Genomic DNA, 13,557 nt, shown 5'->3' on the forward strand with positions numbered 1-13,557 from the left:
AAGTAAGTCAGACTGAGAAAGACAAATACCATAGGATTTCTTTTAGATGTAGAATCTAAAAAACAAAACAAACCAAAAGCAAAATAGGCCCATAAATACATAGAACACACTGATGGTTGCCAGAGGGGTGGGGTGGGACAATAGATAAAATGAGTGAAGGGGAGTGAGAGAGGCTTTCAGTTATTGAACAATTAAGTCACAGGGACAAAATGTACAGTATGGGGAATATTGTCAATGGTATTCAATAGCATTTTATGGTGAAAGATAGTAGCTACACTTGTGCTGAGTGGAGCAGTGGAGCATAACATACAGACTTTTCAAATCACTATACTGTATAGCTGTAACTAATAAAATATTGTGGGTCACCTATACTTCAATTTTAAAAATATACATACACACAAAAAATGACAGTAATTTGAAGGGAGAAAAAGCAGTTTCAATTTCTTCCACTGACACCATGTACGTCATGATACTATCTAACAAAAAATATTTTAGCACATTTTCTATCTATTATTTACAAAATGATCTTTCATTTAATAACTACTGGGGGGAATTTCTTACCTCTTAAAGGGAACAGCATTTTTCAGAACAGTCTCCACCTCTGCAATATTTGCTCTGGCAAGATCTGCCACAGTAAGAAAACCAGAAGCATAGAGGAACCTGGCTCTCTGTGCATTAAGTAAGGACACCCGGACCAGGTCACATAACTCCCTCTGGATGCCAAATGTAAGACGCTTCTGAAATTGAGAAAGTAGTAGTTCCATGTTGTGCCAGCCCAGGCGGTTGGAAAATACTGTAATCATACCTAGAATAATCATAGAATATTTATTGAATTAAAATTCTTTATAGATAATTCTCTATTTCTTTAGATTTACTTTTGTTTTGTTGTGTTGTTTGTTTACGTGCAGAATTGTAAAGTTTAAAGAGTCAAAAAGTGTAAGTAACAGGATAGTAGACACATGTTAAAACCCTAGCTAACTGGTCAACAGATGAGCTAAACACATTAAATGTCATCTCATTTATGCCTAATCATGAACTTTATATTTGAAACAACTGAGGTAGAGCATGTTAACACAAAACAAACAAAAAGCCCCCACTTCTCATTCCTCTCATTCTTTCTTCCTTACTTTCTTTTTAAGGAAGAGAGAACTCTTAAAAATAGGTGAGGGACTCTTTTCAACTACAGAAAAATAGAGCTGATTTAAATATTCAAGTGCTGAGAGGAGTACAAAAAGTGAAGCTCCCACTGATATTTTCATCAAGGAAAGGCTGTCCAGCTCAATAGCTATTCCCCATGAAATACAGAAGCCAGAAGAGCCAATGCCAAGTCATTAAGAAAATCACTTCCCTATGAAAACATTAGCCCCACAGGCAATTTGAGATCTTTCATGCCAATGAGTTGAAGAATCTCTCCCTTTTTATGACCTTCTCCTCCCACCTTTCCCTCAGTATGCTCACATATGCACACACTTTCACAATGAAACCTTTTATACATATACACCACATACTTTTCCAGCAGCCCACAGTTTCCTTCCTAAGGGCCTATAAGGATTTCTTGGCAAAATCAGACCCAGAACTTCCCTGTTTGCCTTGCTTAGAGATAGGAGTTTAGATTTATTAAGGAGAGACCAGTCCTTTCCTAGAGAAGAGATATTTAGAACAGTCCAAGAGAAATCCAGAAATCCCTCTCCATTTGCCATCCTCCTAGTCAATAACAAATATAAACCAGTAACTTGGTGACAAAAGGGAAACTGTTGACAACTTCGTGTCTATTTCTTCTTGTAACAGGGAAAACGGAAAAAAAAAAAAAACAGAAAGGAGGATGGTCCGCAGTTGCTAAGCAACAGAAGGGGAAACAAAGGTCCAACTACTCCACTAGCTGCCAGTCCTCTGGAGCAGGATAACTAAACCCAGGGATGCCATAGTTTTAGGTGTTATGATGACAATTACAGCTTCTCATGATCCCCTCACTTTTAGAGAAGCCTAAAATAAAATGGAATTTGGAAAAAAAAAAAAAAAGTAATCTTAACTTGACCTCAAACCACAGAGTGTCAAATAAATGTGGAAACCCTTGTTTAACTGACCTGCATAAACAGCAGCTGACTGTTGTAAAGATTGAATCTGTCCACGACTGCATCCGTATTTCTGGTTAATTTCCTTTAAGGGAACTTCACTGATTAAATCTAATAGCACAAGACTGGTAAAAAACCTGGAAAGTAAATCACCATAAGTATGGTAAGAGAGGTCTACAATGAAGATACAACATATGCTAAGAAACAAGAAAGAAGCAAAAAGGCAAGAGAGGATTTATACACTCTGAGAAGATTCCTAATGGGATATAGGTAGGATTAGTGGACAAAGACTGAGCTCAATGTTTATCGAATAAACTCTGACATACATTAGTACTATAGCATAGCAAGGAACTAATATTTATATAATAAAAAGATCTCCTCCATATTTTAATACTGCTAACTGATTTCAAGAAATAAGACTTAGTTCAAGAAATAGAATGGCACAAAAAATTTAAAAGAATATTTGATACACAGTTATATGACCACCTATTCATATATCAAAAAAATGACAGAATTTGAAAATAAAAACCAGTAATGACTTGAATGACAATAGTACCACAAATAATCCAAGTATATAAATCCTTACAAAATTTACACTTATGCAGCAAATAATTTACTAGAGACTACCATTAAGAAAAATAATTTTATTATATTTCAAAGAAGGTAAATGATTCAATTTCCCCATCTGAATCTTTTAATTCACTCTTTCATGGTAACAATCAATCATTTATGATACAGAGCATATCCTCAAATGAAGCTGCTCTAAGTTGTCAGTTCTAATTCACATCTTTAAGTAAATAAAATAAATGTTCTACTTTATTTTTTTAAGATTTTGTTTCTATTTATTTTGACAGAGTGAGAGAGAGAAATAGAGCACAAGCAGGGGAAGCAGCAGGCAGAGAGAGAGGGAGAAGCAGGCTCCCCACTGAGCAGAGTCAGATGTGGGGCATGATCCCAGAATTCTGGGACAATGACCTAAGCTGAAGACAGACACCTAAGTGACTGAGACACCCAAGAGTCCCTTAAAGGTTTTACTTTAAAAGGTCTTCATCTATAATGGATTCTAAACAAGTGTTAAAGGAGAATCCAAAATATTGATAAATTCAGTGAACACAAGAAAATGACAATTTATTCAGCCAAAACTTTGATCTTATTTCTTTTTTAAAAAAGATTTTATTTATTTGAGAGACAGTGCATAAGAGAGAGCACAAACCAGGGGAGAGGAAGAGGAAGAAGGGGAATCAGACTCCCCACTGAGCAGAAAGCCTGATACGGGGCTCCATCCTGGGACCCTGGGATCATGACCTGAGCCAAAGGCAGAAACTTACTAACTGAGCCACCCAGGCACCCCTAAAACTTTTATTTTAATAATAATGAAAGTGACTATAATAAACTCAACAACTACTATATATCTAAAACTGTATTAAATACTGGACAGTCAAGGCTTGTTGGTATTTACCTTTTATGGATGGCCATCTGGCGATGCTGTCTCTCAGTTCTGGCTACAACTTTTCCTTTCACACAGCGAGCCAAGAACCCTTCTTCAATTCCCACCAGCTCTGCCACCCGTTTCATAGAAGTTGGCAATTTCTCCCATAAACAGAAAAATCGATACCAATCAATAGTAGTCCAATCCTCAAACATAGGTGTAACCTAAAGGGAAGAAGCATGATTCATTAGCTAAACTATTGCATTATAAAAGAAATAAAACTATAAATATAAACTTTATATTAAAAACAAAGGCCTTAGCATTTGGAGAAATTTTTAAATGTGACAACATCTGCTTATACGGAAATTTCATTTATCCACAAACAACTCATAACCAAAAGAAAATAGACTACTGGGGCACCTGGGTAGCTCAGTGGGTTAAAACCCAAAGAACAAATAATCCAATCAAGAAATGGGCAGACGACATGAAAAGACATTTCTGTAAAGAAGACATCCAGATGGCCAACAGACACATGAAAAAGTGCTCCATATCACTTGGCATCAGGGAAATACAAATCAAAACCACAATGAGATACCACCTCACACCAGTCAGAATGGCTAAAATTAACAAGTCAGGAAATGACAGAGGCTGGCGAGGACGTGGAGAAAGGAGAACCCTCCTACACTGTTGATGAGTTACTTTTTAATAAACAAATGGTTACTACAAGATCCATGAAATTATCTTACCTCCAACACTACTTCACGTTAGCCAAGTCATTTACCCCTAAGTTTCATCATGTATAAAACACAGAAATTGGATCAGGTCCCATTTAGCCTTAGGATTCTAAGTATAATGCAAATGCTGACAAAGGTAAGGTTCCTGCTACAGTGAACTGGATTATTTTAGCTAATATTAACTCCTGAAGAGGATACACAAAAAGATTTTGTTCATTAATTGTCCTTAAATATGTATCATTCATAATCTCAAAGTCATAATTACTAATTTATGATGCCAATTTAGTGATACTAATTTTGAAAGTGTCTCTTCTTTATTTTAATATTTACAATTATTAATTAATGTTAAGATTATCAAGTGGTTGTTTTACAGCTAGAATATATAATTGTGCTAAAATTTAGTATCTTAACTATCTGAAAGACTGCATGGAAATCACAGAGCCTCTTTTTCCATTGTGTTTTTAGAGAGAAACAACACAAATAATATTCCCAGAGGAATGCTAGGTTTCTCATATATCCCTGATAATACTGATTAAGAAGTTCACAGTATACTTGGTAAGAAAGAGAATGGCAGAAGGAAAAAAAAACCAATGATGCAATCAAAAGACAGCACCCTTCTAAGAAAAGCTATGTTATTTTCAAACATGTCAGCAGTCTGTACAAGTTATTTTCAGGAACTGGTCTATCTCTATAACAAGTGGCAACATTAAAAGAACATGTTACTGTTCAAACTGGGAGATTAAAAAGGTAAGAGAATTCAAGGTGGCAGGTATATGAAGGGCAAACTTCTATCAAAAGTAAACAAAATGTTTCAGAACGGGCTCTGATCCACTGGAATGTGCATTTACTTGTAAATCCACAGAATGATAGATTAATTACTCAGTTTTTAGCCACATTTTTCAGCCCAAAATATTTCTGGTGTTAATATTAGAATGAACTAAAAAATTCTGAGAGAATAAAATATTGAGAGTTGAAAATATCTTTGTGGCAAATACCTAGGTAAGCAAAGTGCCTCACCCAAGATCATATAGGCAAGGAAGTGAAAAAAACAAGAATAGAACCTGTTACTACTAATGGGCACTGCTCAGTAGGTTTGACCTCTAAGTGGTCAGTAGGCAATAGACAAATAGACAAAACAAAGACACATTTAGTACTGAAGATACTTTGTATTATTATATATAGGTAGGCAAAGTCATATAATAAACCCTATCCAAAGAAGTAGCACACAAAAATGTTTATACATATAAAAAGCTATAAAAGGCTATGTTTATACATATAAACACATATGCATAGATATACCTTTATATATAAAATATTTTATTTATGTACCTATACCCTTATATACACACACCAGTTTATATGTATATACCAATATATAAACACCCATATGTGTATCTCTATATAAAGATATCTATATGTGTGTGTGTATGTGTACATATATATAAAGGTATATATAAAACACATCTCATAAAAAGCAAAATAGGGTCAATTGCCAAGACAGGCAAAAGAAGTAAGCTTCTGATATCTCTTTTCAGACATCTAAGGATCTTGTGTCATACAAGATTGACATTGTTATAGCACTGTTTACTTAGGGCTGGAAAATGTTCCCAGATGCATCCAAGTAGTTCTCGCTTCTCTAGGTCAAAGATATCACTGAGATCCTTACATGGTTTCCACAGTACTAGAAGACATAATAATAGGCAACTCCCAAATTACATAAATTCTGTATAGCCAAGAGTAGGGTAATAAAGAATTCCAGCTCTAACTAAATTATTAAATGCACATCTAAATTAAATGCACAATTATTAAATGCACAAAAGGAGACTAAAAGTGTTCTAAAACAAACAAACAAACAAACAAAAGTATAGGAAATCATGCTAATGATTTAAAAAATCATTAGGACATCATCAAGATGTAGAAGTATATTAGGGGGAATGGAGAGGAATGAAAAGCACACCAAAGTAGGCTTGGAATGTCTGCTGACCCAGACTTCTGTGTCTTATGCCAATTGCCTATTAGAACTCTTCCCAATTCTTTTTGAATATTCCCTTTAAAACCTGCTGAGCAGAATTCATTTTCTCACTATTAACCTTGTGCTCTTTATGCTTTATCTTGCTATCCTTTTCCTTTTGTCCATTGAAGATTAATATCAATCAAGGCTAAATTGTTCTGCTATTTAAAACTTTAAAAATACAAATAATTCAGTGGAAAACAGGTAAGTAATTAAAGATTTTTTTGAATTGTCAGGATAATTGCCTCAGTAATCTCCTCCATTAAGATACATAGGCTTCACCTTAGTAAAACTGTATCTTATTATTAAATCATTTACTATAAGCCACAGTACAGTGGTCCACCTAAACCTTCCAGCCTTCTTGGCAAGTGACAACACCGTAATTCAAACTAGCTCAAGCAAAATGAGGTAAAAGAGTGGCTCAAGTGACTAAGCAATTCAGAGGTATATCTAGCTATAGGTATAGCTAGATCCAGAGGATACAAAAGATAAACAGAACACTCTCTTTTTCCATTTCCTTTTTTCTGATACCATAATGTTCTCAGGGAAGCTCTCCCGTACTGTGGCAAATATGAACAACAGAAACTTCCCACTTACAACCTTTTAGCTTAGCAACCCTAGTGGAGAGAAACCACATCTTCCCAGAAGTTCCTCCAAAATGTGCCAAGACTATGTTCCCTCATCATGACCTGGTTTGGATCATATATTCATCCTTGCCATGGCAAATTAGTTTTTTCCTTGGTCCAATCTGAGTTTTTATGCTCTTTAGAGTCACAAGGCAGACTCAGGCCCTTCCAAACTATACAGACTGATACCCAAACTATACAGACTGATTGGAAGAGAGGAGTTGTTGTCTCCTGAAAACAAAGAAACAAACAAAAAAACTGGTTCTCTTACCTAAAGAGAAAATAGATGCTGGTCACAGAGGCAAGAAATAGAAATGTCCATTACAGGATATATACTCAAGGAAAAACATAAGTACCTCATGAAAACACATATGATACGATGGCATATTCCCAAAGATAGTATTTAAAGATACATACTTTGCCTTATGGATGATCATTACTCTAACTTTTAGTACCTTACAAATAAAGATCATTTTCTGAAAGACTATGAATTTGATATGCCAATTGGAAAATTATAAAATGTTACTGACTTTTCATCCCAGGAACTAGAAAATCAGAACAATTTCAAATATTACTTCATAGGACTGTATAAATTTTTCTTCTTTAAAGATTTATTTATTTTAGAGAGAAAAAGAGAGGATAGGAAGTAGGGATAGAGAAGGAGAGAGAACCTCAAGCAGACTCCCTGCTCAGGCCCGAGCCCAATGCAGAGCTCCATCTCAGAACACCAAGATCTTGACCTGAGCCAAAATCAAGAGCCAGTCACTCCGCTGACTGAGCCATCCAGGTGCCCTAGGACTAACTTTTTAATTAAACAATTCTTCATAGTTAATCATTTATGCAATCAGCCATTTTAAAAAATGAACTGGCTTATATGGTTTCAGTGTTACACTTAAATGACATCTATAGTTTTTTTTTTATAACTATTTACAGAGATCTTGAACTTCTTGTAAAATCTGCTACCATAGTAATCTCAGCAAATAATTAGCTTCTCAGGGAAAAATCCAACTCTTCATAACTTCCAGTTTAAACAGAAAATAGCCTTTTGTTCTCTTCCTAAATTATGATACATTTGGTATTTATACATTGCTGCCTACTACATCTGTAAGGAAAACTAAAAGTTTTTTCTGACAAATGTTTCCAGACATTGTATCCACCTCTTCAAAATATTTAAAGATGAAAATAAATTTAATTTTAAATAATCTATTAACAGGTTTAGGAAAATTAATATATCACAGAGTTTACAGCCTTGCAAATTATTTTAAAAATGAAAAGCCAGCTCCATTCTTACCTCTCCATTTTACAATCCCTGTGGCTAGAAACAAATTATATGCAATGAACATTGTTTTGGTTTACTTGGGGCAAGTGACTATTTTCAAGCTAAAGTATTAAATGTATCTCTCAATAGTTCATAAATAATAATATGAAGTAAATACTGGATGATAATGCAAATATATTTTATCATTTATTTATATTGTGTTTTATCATAAAAGATTTTTAAAGTAACTTAAAATATCCAAAAATAGAACAAAATAAACAAGGAAGAAGCAAAAGAAAAATAGGTGTATAGAAGCAAACTGAAACCAAGAATAAAGTTTGTACTCAATACACGTACCATGAAGTTCACTTATAAACTGGATGTTAATCTACATACTTTACTTTCAAAATCACTAAAAAGAAAAATTCTAGATTATCCTGATACAAAATAAAAATATTGTTCATTAAGTTGTACATGAATGCAAACATTAAAACCTGGCAAACTAAGTACATATTATACTATACATAAAGAAGTATATATTAGGGGGTAGATAGATAGAGACAGATAAGAAAGAAAGAGAAAAAGAGGGGTACCTGGGTGGCTCAGTTGCTTAAGTATCTGCCTTGGCTCAGATCATGGTTCTGGGTTCCTGGGATCGAAACTTTCATTGGGCCTCCTGCTCAGCTGGAAGCCTGCTTCTCCCTCACCCTCTGCCCCTCACCTGCTTGTGCTCTCTCTCTTGTTCTCTCTCAAATAAATAAATTAATAAATCTTTTTATTGTTTTATTATTTTTTAAAAGATTTTAATTATTTGACAGAGAGAGCATAAGCAGGTAGAGTAGCAGGCAGAGGGAAAGGGAGCAGCAGGCTCCCCGCTGAGCAAGGAGCCAGATGCGGGGCTCAATCCCAGAACCCAGGATCATGACCTGAGCCAATGGCAGTTGCCCAACCAATTGAGCCACCCAGGTGTCCCAATAAATCTTTTTAAAAAGAAAGAAGGGAAGGAAGGAAAGAAGGAAGAAAGGACGGACATATGCTAATATTCATATCTTACCTTTTTTTTTCAAGATTTTTATTTATTTTTTTGAGAGAAAGAGAGAGCAAGTGGGGAGAAGGGAGAGGGAGAAGGAGATTCCCCACAGAGCAGGGAGCCCAATGCAGGGCTTGATCGCGGAACTCTGGGACCATGACCTGCACCAAAGGCAGATGCTTACCCGATTAAGTCACCCAGGCACCACTTCATATCTTATTTTGACTATATATAGGTAAAAATATTGTAAGGCTCTCCTCCAAAATATTTTTTATGACTCTCAGTACTATGGCTAGAAAGAAAATGAGGCACATTATGTTGAAATAACCCAAAGGGTCAAGGTCTAGAGATCTACGTGCTGTGTGCTGAGATTCTAAATTTTCAACATCAAGAGCATCAGACATGGATGATGGTGTTTTAGGCATAATCATGATAAAGTCTTTCTGTTTAGGATAGACTAGTCTCCTACAAAGTAGATTGTCTCTTATATAAGCTCAATAGAACCTTATTACAGGGTGGCCAGAAGGACAAGCTCTGACAAGAATGGTTCAATACTCAAAAATCAATTAATATAATCTATTGTATCAGTAAGCTAAAAAAAGAAAAATCACACAATCATATCCACAGATAAAGAAAAAGTATTTTACACAATCCAAAACACATTCATGATAAAAACCTTCAGTAAACTAGGAATAGAGAGGAACTTCCCCAACTTGATAAAGAAGGTCTTTAAAATCCTACAGCTAACATCATACTTAATGGTGAGAAATTCGAAGTTTTCCAACTAAGATCAGGTACGAGGCAAGGATGTCTCATTCACGATTCCTTTTCAACATTGTCCTATAAGTTATAACTAAAATGTTAAAACACAAAAAGGATATAAAGATAAATAGACTGAGAAGGAAGAATTAAAACTATCTTTGTTTGCAGATGACATGATCATTTATAAAGAAAATCTGAAAACCTGAACAAAAAGACTCTGAAAGCTAATAATTGATAATAGCAAAGTAGGAGCATACAAAGTTAATATATAGAAGTTAATGCTTTTCTTTTTATTTATTTACTTGTTTGTTTGACAGATGGAGATCACAAGTAGGCAGAGAGGCAGGCAGAGAGAGACAGAGAAGCAGGCTCCCTGCTAAGCAGAGAGCCCAATGCGGGACTTGATCCCAGGACCCTGGGATCATGACCTGAGCTGAAGGCAGAGGCTTTAACCCATTGAGCCACCCAGACGCCCCGTTATTGCTCTATATCTCAGCAATGAACAAGTGGAATTTGAAATTAAAAATACAATACCAATTATATTAGCACACAAAAAATGAAAAACTCAGGTACAAATTGGTATAAGGTATAAGATCTATGATATAAGGTATAAGATCTATGAGGAAGACTATAAAACTTTGATAAAAGAAATCAAAGAAAAACTAAAGAAATGGAGAAACAGTCCATGTTCATGGATAGGAAGAAAATATTGTCAAGGTGTCAGTTCTTCCCAAATTAATTTTAAGTTCATTGCAATACCAAGCAAAATCTCAGTAAGTTATTTTGTGGATATTGGCAAACTGATTCTAAAGTTTAAATGAAGAGGCAAAAGACACAGGATAGCCAATACAATATTGAAAGAGAATAACAAAGTTGGAGGGCTGATATCATCCAATTTTAAGATTTACTGTAAAGCAATAGTAACAGACACAGTGTAGTATTAATGAAAGAATAAACAAATAGATCAATGGACCAGAATCAAAAGCTCAGAAACAAACCCACATAAATATAGTCAATTGATCTCAACAAAAAAGCAAAAGTAGTACAAGGAGAAAAGAAAGTCTTTTCAACAAATGGTGCATTAACTGGGCATCACATATTTAAAAACGAATCTGGACCTAGATCTTACACCCTTCACAAAAATTAACTGAAAACGGATTACTGATCTAATGTGAAATGTAAAACAATAAAACTCCTTGTAGGGGCGCCTGGGTGGCTCAGTGGATTAAGCCGCTGCCTTTGGCTCAGGTCATGATCTCAGTGTCCTGGGATCGAGCCCCGCATCGGGCTCTTTGCTCAGCGGGAGCATGCTTCTCTCTCTCTCTCTCTGCCTGACTCTCCGCCGACTTGTGATCTCTCTCTCTGTCAAATAAATAAATAAAATCTTTAAAAAAAAAAAAAACTCCTTGTAGATAACATAGTGGAAAACCTAGATGATCTTGGGTATGGCAATGACTTTTATATAATACCCAAGTCATGATCCATGACAGAAAGAACTGACAAACTGGACTTCGTTAAAATGAAATATTTATGCTCTGTAAAAGACAATAGTTAATACAATAAGACAAGCCACAGACAGGGAGAAAATATTTGAAAAGATATATGTAAAGGATTGGTATCTAAAATATACCAAGAATTCTTAAAACTCAACTATTTAAAAAAACAGTATAATTAAAAAATGGGCTAAAGACCTTGACACCTCACCAAAAAAGATGAACAGATGGAAAATAGTATATGAAAAGATGTTCCACATATGTCATCAGGAAATTGCAAATTAAAATAAATTTATTTTATTTATTTAGACAATACTTATGTGTATGGGCAAAAAAAACTCGAGGACTGTATTTGTGACTAACTGTATAACAGGTTATTTTAGCTTCTATTCTAAAATAGTTCTGTTCTAAAATAAATAAAATAACCATAAGATTACTACACACCTGTTAGACTAACCAGAAATGTGGAACACTGACAGCACCAAATACTGGTGATGATGTGGAGCACAGAAATTCTCACTTACTGCTGGTGAGAATGTAAAGGACACAGCCAGCTTGGAAAATATTTTGGTGGTTACTTATATATAAGGAGATATATATATACACACACACACACACACACACACACACACATACATACACACACACTTCCATATATATATATATTTATATATAAGAATATATAAATATACTCTTACCATATAATCCAAAAATCATGCTCTTTGGTATATACCCTAAGAGTTGAAAACTTAAGTCTACATAAAAACATGCACCAGCTATTTATGGTAGTTTTACTTATAATGACAAAACTCTGGAGCAATCAAGAAGTACTTCAGTAAGTGAATGGATAAATAAACTGTGGTGCACCCAGACAAAGGACTATTATTCAGTATTAATAAGAAATTATCTAATCAAACCATGGAAAGACATGAAGGAAACGTAAGTGCATACTATTACGTGGAAGAAGAAAATCTTATATGATTCCAACTATATGACATTCTGGAAAAGGCAAAACTATGGAAACAGTAAAAAGATCAATAGTTGCCAGGGGTTGGGGACAAAAGAGGGATGAACAGACCAAGCACAGAGCATTTTTAAGGCAGTGAAAATACTCTGTATGAAACTATAATGGTGGATATATGTCATTATACATTTGTTAAAACCCATAAAATATACAACAGCAAGAGTGGATCTTAATGTAAACTACAGGCTTTAGGTAAGCATGAAATGTCAATGTAGATTCACCAATTGTAACAAATGTACCACTCTGGTGGGGGTTATTAGTAAGAGAGGAAGCTATACATGTAAGGTAGCAGAGGGTATATAAGAAATCTCTGCACTTCCCTCTATGTTTTGCTGTGAACCTTAAACTGATCTAAAAAGAAAAAAAAAGCAATCTCTGTAAACACTTAGAATATAATCTCATCGTACCACTTACTTTCTGATGGTAAACAAGTATCTTAAACTGTCTTACTTTCTCATCTTATAATAACAGTAATAATAGAACTTACTGAATGGAATTATTTCAAGAACTAAGTAAGAAATGGAAAGTGTTCTGCACAGTGGCACTATGATTATATCCACCACCATTATGATTTTCACTTTCATCATCATCTTTATCATCCTTATTATTTTCTACAGAATCTTTATTTCCAAATAAAACTAGTGGAACTTATAACTCAGTCTCTCCAATATGGTATTCCTTGAGCATCAATTTCAAGGGCATCATTCCTACCTCGAGTACAAATATGCATTCTATGACTCTCTTTGAGAAATGTCCGTATGTAGAGGACTATGTTAGTGCCAGTCAATGTTCACAGCAGCATTACTCATAATAGCCAAAAATCAAAAATATACGAAATGTCCATTAATTGATGAAGACATGCAGTACATCCATATAGCAGAATATTATTCTGCAATATAAAGAACTTAAGAACTCTTACATGCTTTACATCACTTTCCATGGTTTTAGTTATCCACAGTTAACCATGGTCAAGATGATAATGAAATATCAGAAGGTCAGTAGTAGCTTCATACTAAATCACAATGCCTATAGGATTCACCTAACTTCATCTCATTCCATAGGCAATTAATCATCTTACATCATCACAAGAAGGGTGAATACAGTAAATAACATATTTT

The 13,557-nt window shown here is 34.6% G+C and overlaps 1 protein-coding gene across 3 annotated transcripts in view; it reads right to left on the reverse strand.

Annotated features, from left to right (window-relative positions):
- The window catches only part of POLQ (DNA polymerase theta), a 131,028-nt gene that overhangs the window by 84,927 nt on the left and 32,544 nt on the right, over positions 1-13,557 (reverse strand). For all 3 annotated transcript variants that reach the window (XM_032334783.1, XM_032334791.1, XM_032334799.1), the window contains exons 13-15: positions 3,532-3,725; positions 2,085-2,209; positions 562-805 (exon numbers count right to left, since the gene is read on the reverse strand). In XM_032334783.1, coding sequence (XP_032190674.1) covers positions 562-805; positions 2,085-2,209; positions 3,532-3,725 — 563 coding nt within the window. The remainder of the gene's footprint in view (positions 1-561; positions 806-2,084; positions 2,210-3,531; positions 3,726-13,557) is intronic.

This window comes from Mustela erminea, chromosome 1, assembly GCF_009829155.1.
Source record: "Mustela erminea isolate mMusErm1 chromosome 1, mMusErm1.Pri, whole genome shotgun sequence".
Taxonomy (NCBI): domain Eukaryota; kingdom Metazoa; phylum Chordata; class Mammalia; order Carnivora; family Mustelidae; genus Mustela; species Mustela erminea.